The sequence below is a fragment of the Squalius cephalus genome, assembly GCF_949319135.1.
Source record: "Squalius cephalus genome assembly, chromosome: 1".
NCBI classification, from domain to species: Eukaryota; Metazoa; Chordata; class Actinopteri; order Cypriniformes; family Leuciscidae; genus Squalius; species Squalius cephalus.
In genome coordinates this window covers 31,887,447-31,905,524 of record NC_137122.1, presented here as the reverse complement: position 1 = coordinate 31,905,524, position 18,078 = coordinate 31,887,447, and the positions used below count along the sequence as shown (strand labels likewise).

The 18,078-nt window shown below is 38.4% G+C and overlaps 1 protein-coding gene across 2 annotated transcripts; it reads left to right on the top strand.

The window, feature by feature from the left end:
• The first annotated feature begins 8 nt into the window (after nt 1-8).
• On the top strand, nt 9-17,064 carry zc3h7a (zinc finger CCCH-type containing 7A). Of its 2 annotated transcripts, none has more exons than XM_079891113.1 (23): nt 9-140; nt 2,704-2,809; nt 3,154-3,193; nt 3,280-3,477; nt 4,251-4,409; nt 4,488-4,568; nt 4,757-4,810; nt 4,890-4,929; nt 5,575-5,873; nt 5,963-6,206; nt 7,267-7,298; nt 7,383-7,554; nt 7,665-7,823; nt 7,915-8,120; nt 8,444-8,544; nt 9,396-9,577; nt 9,664-9,734; nt 9,825-9,961; nt 10,624-10,729; nt 10,847-10,955; nt 14,896-15,029; nt 16,542-16,705; nt 16,792-17,064. In XM_079891113.1, the coding sequence occupies exons 2-23, from the start codon at nt 2,742-2,744 to the stop codon at nt 16,979-16,981; spliced, it is 2,946 nt and encodes a 981-aa protein (XP_079747239.1). In that variant the 5' UTR covers nt 9-140; nt 2,704-2,741; the 3' UTR covers nt 16,982-17,064. The 2 variants fall into 2 exon arrangements, with proteins under 2 accessions (XP_079747239.1, XP_079747240.1); XM_079891114.1 differs by lacking the exon at nt 9-140 and adding an exon at nt 337-356.
• The last annotated feature ends 1,014 nt before the right edge of the window (nt 17,065-18,078 follow it).

Below are 18,078 nucleotides of genomic sequence, written 5' to 3'. Positions count from 1 at the left end.
CTTCAACTACTAACCGAAAAAGTGAACAAGACGTCACGAAGATCACGTTGCCCAAAGAAGAGGCAGGATTGACGAACACATGAAAACATTAGCGATTGTATGGAACAGTCTCTTTCCTGCTGGTCATTTGTCTACTTAAGGTGAGCGTTGTCAAAGTAGTAATAAATAGGTTTGGTCGCCTACATACATATGCTTGGGCGGCCGCTGTTCAGCCGAGTGAGTGGGCAGAGGTGCGCGGTAAAATGCTATCATGCTAACGTTAGTTTACCTAGCGACTCTTCACACAAGAGTTTGAACGACCAACCGCTTGGCTAGCACACAAGATCTACGTGTTCCTGACTTTACGGGAAAAACAGGTCAGAGCTTCGGTGCCCGTTTTACAGCAAAAACACCCATTGGAATTTTCAGTTTGTGAAAAAATTTGGTCATACAATGGCTGTGTTTCAATACCGAGTGGGCTGCCTATCTAGACTGTACATTTGGACGTCGAAGGCGCGTTCGGAGGTTCCTTTATGGACCGCGGTGAAGTAAGTTAACGGTAGGCGGCTCACTTCGCTTTGAGACACAGCCAGCGTTTCTTTATTGCGAGAGTTTTGTAATGAGACTTTTTATGACCTATGCGAGAAGTTTCAATGTGGTTAAATCAACCAATATCAGACGCCAGTTTTCTGTGAATCCCCATTGTCTTCCGCCAAGTGGGTTAAGATTCAAGAAGTATGTTACTTTTTATACTGCATTCCTTACTGTGTTTTCTTTCGAGTAAGGTGTTTTGAATGAATCCGTTTGCATAACAATGGACAAATCTTTGGACTGTTAATTACATCCGTGGGTCATAGGCCGAGAACATTTCAGTAATAGCCCTTATATGTCATGTCATTTTAGCATTGTTTGTATTATAAGTACACTATAGTTAGTTATAAACGACTTTTTTACGAGCTAAATTATTGTTTCAAGAAAAATGCATTAAAAGAATAACGTTAGTTCACCTAAAAGTGAATATTATCCCCTAGTTTACTCCCCCTCGAGCCATCCTAGGTGTTTATGACTTCTTTATGACACAGAGTTATATTAAATAATATTCTGGCTCTTCCCAGCTTTGTAATGGCTTTTGAGTAGTGTTTGAATACTGAGTATTGAAGCTTCAAAAAGTGCATCATCCATCATAAAAGTAATTCATATGGCTCCAGTTGGTTAATAAATGCCCTCTAAAGCAAAGAGATGGGTTTTTTTGTTAGAAAAATATCCATATGTAAAACTTTATATACTATAATCACTGGCTTCCGGCAACGGCCGTATGCGCATTCACGAGAGAGTCGAGTTCTGGCGGAAGAGTGACCTCTGACCCGAAGTAGGATGTAGACGTAGCTTAAGCTTTGATGAGAATTGACAAGCGGAGAGGATAGCACTTAACAAAATGCTGGTCATGAATTAGAAGTCAAAAACAAGATGTTTTAAAGAAAAATGTTGGAGGATTGCGATATAAGAGGAGCTGTCATATGTCGGGTCAGAGGTTACCCTTCTGCCGGGACTCGACTCTCTCGTGAATGCGTGTACGGCCATTGCCGGAAGCCAGTGATAAATTATGGGATGATTTTCATATTTTGGTGAACTATTCCATTGTTGGTAAACAACAGTGTGTGTTGTGTAGGCCTATATCTATTGGAACATGCACACAATTAATACCTCTAAAATGCCTTTAAAGGAGAACTCTGGTCAATTTTAACATTGAGCTCATTTTTTGTAAATTTGGAGTGCTGTCAGTACAGAGAACAACGACAAAAATCGGTGTTGCCTACACCGTGTTATCCTCTTTTCAAAATTTGCACCCTGTTGACTTCAATGGGGCAAGTTTTAAACCTGCTTTTAGCCTCTTAACATCCTTGATGTGTCATTACAAGTGCCCAGCCAATGTGAGTGATTCCTTCAGAGTGATCACGAGTGAATCTGACTGCAGTAGATGTGAAAGATATGAATATAAATGATGTTAATTCAGCCAGCGCACATACCTGTATTTACATCGAAGTCCACAGTAGTCGATTGTCGAGTTCAGTGATCATAGGTAACTAAACCTATGCACGTGAACTCGACAATCGACTACTTTGGACTTCGACCGAAAACAGGATGTAAATACAGGTATGTGCGCTGGCTGAATTAACATCATTTTTATTCATATCTTTCACATCTACTGCAGTCAGATTCACCCGCGTTCACTCTGAAGGAATCACTCACATGGCTGTGCACTTGTAATGACACATCAAGGATGTTAAGAGGCTAAAAGCAGGTTTAAAACTTGCCCCATTGAAGTCAACAGGGTGCAAATTTTAAAAAGAGGATAACACGGTGTAGGCAACACCGATTTTGTCGTTGTTCTCTGTACTGACAGCACTCCAAATTTACAAAAAAATGTTTGTTAAATTTGTTAAAATTTGTTAAAATTGACCAGAGTTCTCCTTTAAAGAGCATGTTGTATGTCTTGTTTGTAAGCCATTGTTCAATTGCTGAATCGGTTATTTGAAACGAACTGTTCTAAAGAATCAATTTGCGCTAATAAAAGAAAGGCAACAATAATGTGCTGGGTGAGACTCGTGGCTCAACAGAGAGCAGAACGGAAATGCTTTTCCATTACTGTACCGTTGCACTATAAGATGTATTTCAATGCATCAATTAAATCAATGTATCTGAGTCATTTCTGTAAAACCGTAGGTGTTGACCATAGTCAAGTCCTACATGCGTATGGGAAGATGTCAGCCACATGCCAGGACCGAAGCAGCCGGTGGCAGGACATTCAGAAAGGCCTACAATTCATTCAGTAAGTGTTCTGCTTTTAACTATTAGTATAAACCTGTGAACCAACGTAAGAGAGCTTTGATCATGAAGAAAAAGACTTCAGTTTTTGTAATGGAGGAAAAGCGAGATGAGATAAATAGTTTGAGAGAGACTTCATCCACTAATGTTTATTTCTGTCCCATGAAAAGAATTTGGTTGCAGTTCAAACAATTTATGGAATGCAAATTACACAGATTTATGACACCTAACCCTCACAGATTCATAATGACTTGTTTTTTTCCCCTCAGTAAATCTATCATTGCTCATGTTCCTTGCACCTGTGTTTTCATAGTGTCAATGTTTTCCTTATCTTCTGTTTAATTGTAGATCTACTCTGCCTTTTCCTGGTTCTCAGGAGCAGTATGAGGTAAGTGTGTCTCATTCACAGTCAATCTAGCACTGATTGCAGTTGTGCATTAGATGTTTATATTAAGCATTGATTCATTCCTTTAGGTGTTCATTCAGAGTTTGGTGAGGAATCTCTATGGCGAGGCAAATGATGTGTTCCTTGAAGGCGAATGGGCACGATCTGTTGAATTATACACCGAGGCCTTAAACATAGCAGAGTATGCAGAATCAGAGGACATCCTCATCCCTCAAGAGATAAAGGAGAAGCTTCATGCGAACCGTGCTGCGTCCTATTTGAACATTGTAAGAATATGCGTTCGCTTGCATGTACACAGATATACAACTTTAATTAGCAAGGATGCATTCAATTGTTTGATAGTGACCGTAGTCATTTATGAAGTTACTAAAGATTTCTGTTTCAAATAATATCTGTTCTATTGAACTTTCTAATCATGGAAGGATCATGGGAAAAAGTATCACTGTTTCCACATAAATCGGTTTGAATGATTCAATGACTCGCTCATAAATACTTCACTTCACAGAATCAGCATTTTTGTAGGAATCTTTTGATTCAATGGCAAATAAATACATTTAACAGTCACTTGTCGTGTGTAACGATGTAATTGTAACAATTGATACATTCTTTATTTAAACGCATCAAGTTACTTTCAAAAGGTGATTTAGTCTATTTTGATCGTTACTGTAGACATCAGTGTTTATATCCTGTTTTGTTTTTTTGTAAAGCTGTTTCATACCTATACATGATAACTGTACTCTTGATCAGCGGCAGGTCAACGCAGATTTGAATGTTCGCTTGTCAAAGATCTAATAGATATAGCTGAATCGTTGGCATTTCGGAATAACATCGCGGGGGTGTTTGAATCAAGAACGCGATCTTTTAACGATGAATCATGCAGCTCTATTTCATTAGTATATAATAGTAACATTTTTGAATGGTAGAATACAAACATTGTATTATTTCCATTAGTGCTTGACAACTGCTTATGCTGCAAAGTTAATTGTCCCAGTTGTTTTTTTTTTAATTGCCTGTAATGTGTTTGTGGTTATTGATGCAGGGATTGCACGATCAAGCCCTAGAGGACTCTGAAAAAGCTCTTCAACTCAATGAAAGCAACTACAAAGCACTTTACCGGAAAGCTCGATGTCTGAAGGAAATGGGAAGACATCAAGAGGCTTATGAGGCGGTTGCTAAATGCTCTATGGCAGTGCCTCAGGTCAGAGCACTTTACATCGAGGTTTTAATCAAGTAGTTTTTGCATTACTTGGTTCCTCATATTTCATTTGCTTTACAGGACACTCATGTGATTGAAATGACCCAGGAGCTTGCCAAAATGTTGGGATTGAAAATCCGTAAGGCTTATGTGAGACACAAGGTAAAATATATTTTTTTTCCGAATGCAGGGGGAAAAATAGGAACCAAAATAATCTGATGAGTGTCTACTTTCTAGCTAATTAGGGGGGAAAGAATTTAATTGGTTAGAATTATGGTGAAAAACATTAAAGCTCATAATCTGTAAATATTTGGCCCTGACCAGTCTTTTTTTCTTTTTTTTGAAATCAGCCTGCCTTAAATGTTTTGCCTGGTGCAAGTCTATCTGGTGCGGTTAATGATAAGGTAAGATGCTGAATGTGCATGTGTGTTTTTAAAATGATAAACTTCAGCAACCCTACTGAGCTGCTTTGTTTCCTAACAGCATTCTCAAAACTCTGCCTCTGTGGAGGATATTGAAATGGGTAAGTCAGTGTATGTCATATACTGCCATTTTTTTGTAAATTTGGAGTGCTGTCAGTACAGAGAACAACGACAAAAATCGGTGTTGCCTACACCGTCTTATCATCTTTTTAAAATTTGCACCCTGTTGACTTCAATGGGGCAAGTTTTAAACCTGCTTTTAGCCTCTTAACATCCTTGATGTGTCATTACAAGTGCCCAGCCATGTGAGTGATTCCTTCAGAGTGAACACGGTGAATCTGACTGCAGTAGATGTGAAAGATATGAATAAAAGTGATGTTATTTCAGCCAGCGCTGAATTCTCCTTTAAAGAAGTTAATACTTTTATTCAGCAAGGATGCATTAAATTGATCAAAAGTGACAGACTTTATAGTGTAACAAAAGATTTAGGTTTCAAATAAATGCTGCTCTTTTGACCTTTCTATTTATCAAAGAATCCTGTTTTTTTTATACATTTATTTTAATTTGTAATATATTCTTCAAAAAATATCACTGTTGCATATTTGATCAAATAAATGCATCCTTGGTGAGCAAAAGAGACTTATTTCAAAAACATTAAAGCATCTTACAAACACCAAACGGAAGTGTATATCATAAATTTGTGAATCAGTTGCAGTCAGCTCGTCACTATCTCCTTGTCTCCATAGAAGTGGGCCAGTCTACGCAGGGTATGGATTGCCCAGTCAATATGCCAGTGTGTTCTACGGTAAATGAGAACGAAGAAGTCGAGTCTAAGCCTCTCGTCGGTGTCATCTCACCACCGCTAGTCCCAGTTGAGACCCATCACCCAGAGCCTGTTCCCATGTCATTACATATGCCTCTGGTTAATGGAACCAGGCCCAATGACTCTTATGTATTATCAGACACCCACTTGGACTATGATACAGATATTATTGGGGATGATCTGGATGAGCTGTTGGACAGAGCAAGTCCTTCTAATTCTTTGGTAAGATTGAGTAACGCATTTTTGCTCAACACAAGTTTTGAGTGCATGTGAGAAGTCATGTTGATGTTTTCCTTTTTCTCCCCACCCAGGATATTCCTACAGTGGACGGACCTATTCCTTTACCGACCAGTATTTCCGTCAGTAGTTCATTACGGAGTCCTTTACTCATGCCTTCTCATCTGAGCCATCCGTTTTTGAGTATGGCTCCACAGTGCACAATAAATTTGCCCGCTCCGTACCACAAGCCAATTTCATCGTATTCTCTTGGTCTGGATACATTTTCCTCAGGCCTGGATTCATTGGATAGTTTGTCGATTTCAGATTCTCAGACAGGTGTGTTGCTCTGCTTTCTCCAATTTAAAAAAAGGGGTAAAATATTACAGTTTTACCTAACCTGCAAATGCTGAGTGAATTAAGATAATTTGCCAGCCTCAATTATTATTCACCATCAAATAAACTGTAAACTGTCATTATAGAGTGCTGCAGGAATGAGTCCTAAAACCCACGAATGAGTTAGCATTTTTGTCCCAAACAAAATGGGGTTTGGCAAAATGCCTGAAATAAGGTCTGCTGAACGTACTGTAAGCTCAAAATACTGCCATGGCTTTTTCTACAACATAAAAGTTCATTAGTAATACCTCACGCGAGATTTTACTAAGATTTTATGTGTCTTGAAAGAGGCGGTTGCTAACAAGTATGGGACTACAGGTATTGTCACCTTGTCGGACAGAAAACATCATCACACCGAGCAGGTGAACTCATCTTCTCACTAGTCCGCTTTTACAGCCTCGTTGGGATTATAATCACCCTCAAACAATTCTAACTTAAACTTTCAAATTATTGACTTGAGATTGAAAGAGTTGTTGGAAGCTAAATCATGCGACCATGGCGTAACCTAGTTAGTTTGTAGTTTTTTACTTTAAGCGATTATTTCATTTCAAATTCGTAAAAGTTGTTCATTTCTGAAGATTATTTATGATGAACATCAAACTTTTGTTGGTCAGTTTATTTTCTGTAATCCAAAAGCCAGTGGGAAAATCCAATTGACTGTCACTTGATGTTCACGTCCGGATTGGCCTATAAAAATACATCACTGCAGCACTCCATGACAGTGGCATTATTACTGAGCACTTTTCCTGGTTTATTTGTGATAAACACTGCAGGTCATTGTCATTCACTGAAACTTTAATAACACAATATTTGCAGATCCTAGTGAAGTGCTATTTAATTTAATCATTAAAGCCCATAGTTAACCTCTATTTGGTGTCCTGACAAGTGTTAATTTTGGACCCTGCTGTCAGTGTCTGCTGAAACTATTATTTCTTTGTTTGTTTTTACTTATAATTTCTGATTTTCTTTTCCTGTTTTTATTTTTTTAATCCTTATGGACCAGATAAAGTCTTTAGCCAGCACCATTTTATGTCGGTAAGAGTTAATTTATTTCAATATTTTCCTGAATATTCAGCTCTTTGGTTCTCTTTGGTTAATCTCCATTATTTGCTCTTTCAGCTGGGCAGTAGCGACATGTCAGTGCCAACCATTCCACCCATTGGGATGGGTTTCAGTACATCCGATGGGACATTCGCGCAGGATTATCCACCGCAGTTAGACCTTGCCAAGAACCCACTTGCTGATACACATGATTTTAAACAGGCCTGCTCTTCATGCTACATTAAAACCGGTAAGCGTCAGTCATGCAGGAAGTGTTGCTAGGCAGCAATTGCAGTGCTCGCATGCAAATATGCAAACAATGACGTTTTGCATAAGGTTTTTTTATGACTGTATTCACAGGACCTGGAGTGCTGGATTATGCTTACCTTCCAGAGGACCACAAATGCAAAAAAGATTTACTTTTGGGTAGAACCAAACATGCAGAACTTCCAACGTGGAAGCTTATTCGCCCGAGACCCACTAAAAACCAGTACATGGGGCCTTATTATATTTGCAAAGGTGCTTGCACTGTTCTCATTTGTGGCCTTATCTTGCCGTTTTGCAGATTACTTCATTTTTTTACTAACAATCCTCAAAATGTTCTTTATAGATGTGGCGATAGGACAAGAATGCCGGTATCTTGGCCACTGTACCTTTGCTTATTGCCAAGAAGAAATTGATGTGTGGACACTAGAACGCAAAGGCTTCATCTGCAGGGATAATCTGTGTGATCCTTACGGATATAGACCTAAAATCAATGTGACAGTGCCCAAAATCCTACAGGAGCACCATGGGATATTTATGTTCCTCTGTGAGGTAAAGTGTGCCATTGTTCGAACGGCTTGCTCATTGTAGCTGTAATTACTGACTAATCCATGATACACCTGAAAGGAAGCTGACCAAAATTAATTACGTTTTTTATGTTTGAGTTCGGCCGTTGTTGTTGGAGATTTTTTTTTTTTCAGCAGCTGACTGTCTGTCTTTTAACACACCCTCTCATTTCATCATTGAACTGGAATGGCCGGTTTTCAAAAGAATGGATTTTCGGTTTCAGTGTTTGTTTTTCGTCATTGCTGAAATTTGCATTGGTTTAAACTTTGAAGGAGCTGTAAAAATAACATGTGTGACTTGGTCTGTAGGTATGCTTTGATCACAAACCCAGAATAATCAGCAAAACCAATAAGGACAACCCCGGTCTATGCTCTCACCCAGTGACAAAGCATGCGTTTGAGGAAAAGAAGTAAGCATCTCTTCTTGTGAAGACATGTACAGACACTAAATGTGCAGATTCATGCTTTGCAGTGAATGCAGTTGGTCTGAAAATAATGAATGCATCTGATCAGGGCTGGGCGATATATTCAGTGTTTATATATTTAATATTATTTTGTTGGTGAAAATGAACCATTTGCCCGTTAATCTTCCTGAACTCTGACCATAGGTCAGCTTCACACCCACCATGCCATGACACAGATTTAATTGTCTATGATTTAAACATCAGTAGAGTTGAAAAGTTTAATACATTTTTTTTCAAACTTTCTCAGTGAATCAGCATGAATCACAGATTCATCATAACTCCCATTTACAAAATGTTTTAGTAAAAAATCAATGCTTTTTATTATGGCTTTCATTTTATTTTTATAGATAGATAGATAGATATGTGTGTGTGTATGTGTATATATATATATATATATATATATATATATATATATAGATAGATAGATAGATAGATAGATAGATAGATAGATAGATATAGATGAAAATAACATCTGTTAAAATCACTATTGTAGTATAAATAATAAATACTTATATAATATACTACAAATGAACATATTAACATAAAAATATTAACAATTGATATTTCTTTTCAATAGTTTTTTTACACAATTTTAAACAACAGTTTTAGTGGTCATTATACAAAAATATTTCACCCAAAGACGCTGCAGTTGACCAATCAAACCAAAGTGTTCCAGAGAGCCAGGAAGTGATGACATTTTTGTTGTAGTCTATATTGCCTGGCCCTAGGTGAGATCTTTTATTACTTGTATAGAAATTTGACACTAACAACCTTTTTTTTTTTTTTAATTTATATAGGTGCCTTGTACACTATTTAAGGGACAAAACCGTCAGGTACTCCAAAGTTCGTCCATACATCCCTCTTTGCCAGATGGATCTGTGTAGGCATGAGGTACGATACGGCTGCCAGCGTGAGGATTCCTGCTTTTACGCCCACAGCCTCATCGAGCTCAAAGTATGGATGATGCAGAGTGAACGAGGTGAGCAGCTACTTAAGTCTCATGAATTATCAGACATCAAGATTGATGGGAAACGCTAACTGTTGTATTGTTTTGATCTGTTTCAGGTATCTCACACGAAGGTATTGTTCAGGAGTCACAGAAATATTGGAATATGGATGCTGCTGTTCAAGCCCAGGTAGAATTTATACATGCGTACTAATAGAACGCGTATATACCCATGTTTCTGTGAGAGATTTCTTATATTGTGCTTGTGGCAATTCCGTAGGAGCTCCCACCAGCCCTGCGCAGATTTGGGCCAGTTAACCTGAAGATGCAGTTTGTATGTGCTCAGTGTTGGAGGAACGGCCAAGTCAGCGAGCCAGACAAAAACAAGAAGTACTGCAGTGCCAAGGCCAGGCATACGTGAGTCCTGCTCATACGTTCATCCAAAAATGGAAATTCTGTCGTCATTCAGTTGAATTTTGTATCAAACCCACTCAACTTTCTTTTGTGGAGCACAAAAGGAGAAATGTTTAATGTACTGCTCTTTTCCATGTAATGAAAGCGAACAGAAGAACGTGAATCACCATACACTTTCATTTCATGTGAAAAAATAGCTTGTGCATTCTTTAACACATTTCCTGTTTCAAATCCCTTAATTCACAAAAAAAATGTTTTACTCTCGCTTGAGGTGGTTTTTGACTTATGCGAAAAAGAGTTAATGCTAATAATGGGAGATGAAAACGCATTTACGCCTTGATTGTAGTGTTGAGTTTCAACCAATCACAACACACTGGTCCAGCTGACCAATCAGAGCACATTGTGCTTTTCGGAAGGAGGGGCGTGATAGAGACGGGAATTTAACAGGGCTGCGTTTCCCAAAAGCATTGTAAGCCTAAGTACATTGTAGAGCCATTGCCACCACGATCAACTTGGCTCACAATGCTTTTGAGAAACGCAGTCCAAAACATCTGGCCATTCTAGTAAAGCCCAAAAACAAAAAAAAAAGGCTGAAAAATGGCAGAATATTAAAGGGAGCCTATTATGCCCATGTATGTTAACTCATGACTTGTCACTTTAACTAGTTGGTCTAAAGAGAGACGAGTGGTTCTGGTTAGTTCTGTTGAACGGAAAAAGTGGACCACAGTTCGACCTCTCCCAACAAAAAAACCTGTTCCTGCTCAGTTTGAAGTAAGTGTTATATTGTGTTTTCACGTTAAAGTCCATTTTTCTTTAATATGCACATAAATTGATTGTTCATAAATTGTCACTGTCTCTTGAATAATTGTTATTCATGCATGTTTTTAGATTTGCTTGCATGTGGCTGCAGGCAAAAAGTGCCAGTACATTGGAAACTGCACATTTGCTCACAGCACAGAAGAAAGAGATCTATGGACCTTCATGAAAGAAAACAATAGTAAGTTCATTATGTGTTTGAGTGCTAAAGTTGCATGACTTGCATTTAGGGACACACTTATATAGGAATTATTTTTGTTTTAGTTTAGCTTGTGCAGTGTTCTGCTTCCACTTCCGGCAGGGAGTAAAATGTATCCGTGCAGCGCATGATGGATTCAAGTTATTGACACCTTAGAAAACAAAAAAAAATGCATGTATGAGAAAATAAGGCGTGGGACTTGTGATGTTACTTCAGGGTCAGCTGGGCTCAAGGGCCTTTCTCACTGAACGCAATTAAGCGACGCAACTTTACGTTGTGATGACACTCCTCAATCGAAACAATAGATCCGTACGGAGCTATTCACACCGGGCGTGATCAATCACAGCGTGACAAAGCAAGTTACACACTACAAGCAACTGTAGCTGCATGTCTCCAGTGGCTGGCGGTGAGGTCGCTAGTGGGCTTTCCCTCTACTGGTTGCCTCAATGTTTGTGAGTGACATTCATGGATGTTACTCCATGATGTAGACAACAAATTGTTTTTTTTGTCACTACAAACAAACATTTTGGATGGAAAAGTCGAAATATAAATTGAATCAGTACATAAAATGCATAATATTAAAGATGAATTAGAAACAGCGAGTGCTCTTTGCCTTTGTGGCTATTTAACTGCAGCATTGAAGTGCTTTTCTTTTGTCACATTTGAATTAATTTTGTTCTTGATTTTATATAGACAGTAGCCTACCTGAAAAATGTAAAGCACTATTTTATTTGTATCTTTCTGATGTTGTATTTGTTCTTATTGTTTGTTATTTGCATCTTTGCTTAGTTTTAAAAGCGAAGATAAAATAAAATTATACTATAATATTATACTATATTGTGATTTTATAAAATTATATTTAAAAAAATATATAATAAATGTGAAATTAAATAAATTACTTGTAAAATCATGAAAAAAGATTTTTATCATTTCACCCAACCCTATCCCAACCTGTTCAGAACTGTGAAAGGTTAGCGAATGTGATTGATGACATGATAATGTTATAATTGCAAACATCTCTGTAAGGAGATGCGTTTACACTGTGGCATGTAATTCTTTTTAAATAAAGGAGAGGGAATGGTCAAAAAGCAGGGCAGGAACATGCTGGTCAAGTGAGTTTTTAATTTTTTAAGAATTTTAAGTTCTGTTATTCAGTTACTTTTACTGTGTTTTAGTTTTTTGTCGTGGTATTGATTCAGTATTGGTATCGAGATATTTTAGACGGGTATCGTATCGAAGTCATAATGTGGCCATACAAGTGAGTGGTTGTATGTACCATTTGTTTATTTAAAGTTGGTTTCTCAGCCCTGGCCCTTGAGATCGACTTTCCTGCTAAGTTTTCTTCAAACCCTAATCAAACACACCTGAACAAGCTGATCAAGGTCTTCAGGATTACTAGAAAGTTACAGGCAGGTGAGTTTGATCAAGGAGCTAAACTCTGCAGGAGAGTGGACCTTGAGGGCCAGAGTTGAGAACCCTTGGTTTAAAGGTACGCTATGTAACTTTTGGCCCTATATCGGTTAAGAAATAACACTGCACGCATTTTGCGGAATAACAGTTTTGGAAGTAACGTAAACAAATTCTTAAAAACGGAATTAGATGCAGCAAGTTTTCGGTTTGTTTAGCTAGCAAAACTTGTCAGTGTGTAATAATATTTATTGCATGCCAGGGTTTCCGCGATGAGAGTCTGCTTGGCTCCGATGAAGATGATAGATCGCAGATCCTTTGCCAGTGCCACTTGTTGTCAGTTCAGAAGGAAAGTTAGGTTGTTGCTGTTTGCCTGCCATTCTCGTACGTGAACACTCTGATGACTTATGTCTGCGTGAACAGCCTGCGCAGTGGTATGCAAACACTGACCGACAGGGAACACATGCTATAGGACCGTTCGGACCTAACGCAACGATTGAACGAACATTCTATGATCCTACACCTTCCAGACGACATACATTTCTAAAAATGCATTTAGACCGCTTAACAGAGTGGTTGCCATCAGGATATGAGGAGACTTGCAACCAGCAAAACAAAAAATGATTCTGCAGAGAATCACCTACGGCAGCTTTTAAGAGATATAACCAGTTTAGATGGAAAGGATCTCAAGATGACTCTAGCTGAAGACGTTACTGTAGCTTTACCCATTAATATTCATGGTACCTTCTGGGAAATAAATTCCAGCACAGCACTACAACAACCATAATGAAATGATCCTTTACAATAGATAATGCTTTACAATGTACTCTGTTAGAGAGATACATATGGTAATATATCAGTTCAATTAAATACCTTAATCACCTGTTGAGTAGTAAAAACACCATCTCAGCATCGCTTTTACAACATTTCAAATCCCTCAGTTCAGGCCATCTCAGAAAAGCCAAGGTGATGTTGATTCTTGTTTTATTACGAGCTCTGTCGCGTTCTCATTCTCCATTGTTCTGTGTTTATTTAAAACGGGTGATTTCCCAGAGGTTTGAGATTTAGCTGCTTCATGTCAACCTTTCTTGCTCATGACAACTAACATCTGCCACTCCCACACCATACACATGTCAGAGTAGCTTGAGCAACTTTCCTCTAATTACGGAAATGACAAGACACACACAGGTTGTGATTGTATGTACGCAATTTCCTGTGAAAACCATTAGCAGATCTAAAATATAAACAGGGCTGCACGATACTGGGAAAATATGCAATATTGTTGTTGAGTATTGCGATAATGATATTTCTTGCGATATAACATTTCCCTAGAGAAATGCTATTTTTTAAGTTTTTTATCATTTATATATGTAATGATCATACTAAAATAAACAGGTAGACTAATAGATATTCTTCTCATCTTCTCGTCTTGCCGCGACGAGATGAGAACATCTCAACTTTTCAGAATGGTTGCATAGCAACGACAGACGCAAGCGCTTGTGGAAAGGAGGAGATAGTGGCGCGGTTGCGCTTTCCATGCGTTTTTAGACGCGATATGTGAACAGCCCCTTACACAGTACCTGCATTTATGACACATCTTCTCTATTGAAGCCAAAATTGCCATATTTCAGACGTACAGTTCTTTTTAGGCACAGGTTCTTCGCTGTTGTCATTTTCCTCGCTTGTCTCTACTCCCACCATTAGTTTTTATTTTCCACTCTCTGCCTTGAGCCATTAGGTTCCCCTTTGGGCCCGATCTAGCCAATAGCATAATAGCACCTACTGGGGAGGCAGGTATAAAGATAGTAAGGCCACATTTGATTAATTGAATTTGGATAAACAACCTATGCATGCATGCATCACACAAATGCTTGGCACATAAAATAAATGCAATTTACCGCACCTCTCTGCGATACGGATATCGCATATACTATTATCGCGATAATGATAATTTTTCGATATATTGTGCAGCCCTAATAAACACCTATAATAGGCTTACCACAGTGTAAAGATACAAACGAGTTTTGGAAGGATTGATGTATTGATTCATTATTTAAGTTCTGTTAATTTTGAACAAAAAGTTGCATAGTGTACCTTTAAATAACTTTCTCTCAAACAACTTCCCTGTTCTGCAGACGTCAGTCAGGCCAGTGTTAATCATTAGCCAAATAGCTGTAAGCTTATTCATATGCTTTCATACCTGCATATGTAAAACGGTAAGATTGTGAAATATTACAATTTAAAATAACCGTTTTCTATTGTAATATATTTTAAAATGTAATTTAATCTTGTGATCAAAGATACATTTTTAGCTTTAGTATCACTTGATCCCTCAGAAATCGTTCTAATAGGATGATCTGATGCTCAAAAAACATTTATTATCATCATCATCAATGCTGAAAACAGTTCTACTGACCCCTAACTTTTGAATTGTGGTCTTGATGTGAAAGATTGACTCATATTATCACCCAGTGTTGACAGACATGCATCTCTTATAATGATCGTGTGTATGCAGTTGCAGACATGGAGCAGCTGTATGAAATGTGGCTGCAGTCTCAGAAGCCGGGCTGGAGCGAGGAGAGCACCAACATTGCAACCCGAGAGAACGGCAAACAGATTCACATGCCCACGGACTACGCTGAGGACGTGGTATGGAAACATTATGGAAACATCATTATCACACCTCTGTCTGACACAACCCTGGTCCGTCTTAAGAGTGTCCTGTACACAAGACGCTGGCTGTCAAGAACAGCACATACACTCAGGGCTCTATTATACTGTGTCTGCTCTGCTGTCTCTCTCTGTTTTCACCTTCTTGGACCACAGTTTGCCGTGTCGGGTCAAAGATCGTTTTTTCAAACTTTTAAAAATGCGTCTCGACCCCTGCAATCTGTTCCAGTCCATTGTGCTCCTTTAGCTGTTTTTGAACACTAAACACGTCCTGTATGTACAACACCTCATGTGAAATTAATTTGGTAAGGTATTGTGAATGAATATTAGTTACGTAGTATTGCTTGGTAACCTAATGGGAGCGCTGTGTCTCATAACTTAGCTTATTCATGAATATTTAAGCCACCAACTGATTAGCACACACACTCTCAGGACGGCATCTGTTTTACAGCATCTGTTTTGCAGCCTACTGGCCAATTGTCACAATGCAATTAATATTCATGAGCAAATCCTTTACCTATTAGGACAAATGAAAGCATACAGACTTAAAAAAAATTATTAAAGGGTTAGTGGTTAAAATGAAAATTCTGTCTAATTACTCACCCTCATATGTCGTTCCAAATCCGTAAGACTTTCGTTCATTTTCAAAACACAAATGAAGGTCTTTTTAATGAATTGTGACAGTCTACATAACTACAACTTTCAAGCCCCAAAAAGGTAGTAAAGACATTAAAGTAATCCATAATGTGACACACATGGTTTAAATTTAATTGTATGATGCAATGCTTTGTTTGCTCAAAAAAAAACATCCTTTACCACTTTATTTACAAAATATGAATCTCCAACGTGTTCCCGAGAGCACCATGACGTATGTGTGTTGTTCATGCAACAACGTCCTCTCTCGCAACAACGTCCGCTCTCGCATCAACACGTGCGTTGGCGATTATTTTTTTTTTTTTATTTTTTTTTTTCTCTCAAACAAAGCACTCTCTTAACTTCATAAAATTGAGGTTAAACCACTGGAGTTCTTTTATGTTGTCTTTACTATCTTTCTAGGGCTTGAAACCGAGTAAAAAGGCTTCTGGAATGGGGAAAAAAAATGTAGGGCAGGATTTATTTTTGTCCATCGGGAATTGATCATAGGAAGTTGGGTGTTGCTAACTGAATGGAGGCAGATCTGAATGCCAATTTGCAGTCAGTTATTGAGGATATTTAGGGGGCCGTGTACACGACACCGTTTTCTACTAAAAACTGATTTTTGGCTGTTCTTTTACACAACAATGGCGTTTTGGGGGCCTGAAAATGCAAACTTTTGAAAACGATACCATTATGGTCTCTGTGTAAACTACAAAAAGCTAATTTGTGAAAACGGTGACATCTGTAGTAATTCAGTGCACATTTCCTTTCATGAAAAATAACTGAACTCATTTCTTCATACAAACCTTTCTTCATGAATGCAACCCTCGTAACCTCTAAATGCTGTCTCGTCAGGCTGGCAACCATTGTTGGTTGTGTGGGAAGAACTGCAATAGTGATAAGCAGTGGCAGCAGCACATCACCTCTGAGAAGCACAAAGAGCGAGTGTTCAACTCCGAGGACGATCAGAACTGCTGGCAGTATCGCTTCCCCACGGGCACCTTCAAAGTTTGCGAGCGGTGAGCCTAACGCTAATGTGTAACGCCACTCAGATCACGGTGACGGTTAACTGTTGTCCCTAATGGATTGGCTTCCATCCCTCCAGGTTCCTCAAGGGCACCTGCACAGAGGAAGAGCTTTGTAAACTGGCACATGGAGATGAAGAGCTGAAGGAATGGATGGACAGAAGAGAATTCCTTTTGATGAAACTCGCCAAAGCCAGAAAAGATCACTTGATAGCACCAAATGATAATGACTTTGGCAAATATAGTTTTCTGCTTAAAGATATTAAGTAATGTTTTAATGAATCTGAATCTGTTGATGCCGGGTGTTCTGGAACTATGATGTCTTGAGTTCAGTATTGAATCAGGCGAGTCCGTGGAGAGGGAGGACATCCTCCTTCTGGATTTTCACGGAAAGCACAGAGCTGGCCTTGTGTTCTGAGTAATCACGGCTTTGTTGCTTTTATCACCGGTTAAGTAAACGCATCATCGCCTTTTTTGTGTTTCTCTTATTAAATAGCACACAGCGGATCACCTTTCAGGAGCTGGATTTTGTTAATGAAACCCAAAGCAGAAGTGCAGTATAGGCATGGCATATAGCGAGAGAAGCCCTCTGAGAATTCCTTTGAATGTTTCTGTGACAAATTCTCGCCTTTTTTATTATTTGTTTTGGAATGTTCGGTCCTGTATCTCTGTTATTCTACATCCGCACCAAATTACTGTGTTGTCTGCTTGCTGTGTTAATGCCTGTTGGTATTATATGGACCGACATAAACACAATAAAGTCTTCATCTTTTCAGCGTCCGTAGTTCCTGAAAGCAAAACGGTGAAGGAAGTCATAGCACATCAATGTATTCATAATCGATAAGGGGAAGGACTGTACGTGACTGTCAAGACATGTTTTAGCCACTAGGGGGAGATCATGAATAGGCGATATCCTGCCAGCTGCACCTGATGGGTTATGGGGTTGGATCTGCTGTGTATTTCTGTAATAACTATTTCATTTCACTTGAATTTAACTGCTTGCTTTTGTGCTAATGAAACTGCTAGATGCTAGTAAACTTTTTAAAATGAATTAATACTTTGATTCAGCAAGGACGCATTCATTTGTTCAAATGTGACATTACAATGTTACAAAAGATTTCTATTTCGAATAAATGCTGTTCTTTCGAAGAATCCTGAAAAACAATTCTTGAGGTTTCCGTATTATTAAGCATTACAACTAGAAATGTTTCTTGAGCAGCGAATCATCATATTAGAATGATTTCTGAAGGATCATATGACACTGAAGACTGGAGTAATGATGCTGAAAATTCAGCTTTGCCATCACAGGAATATGTGGATAGAATAAATGATAAAAAATCCATCACAAATACATTACGTTTTAACAC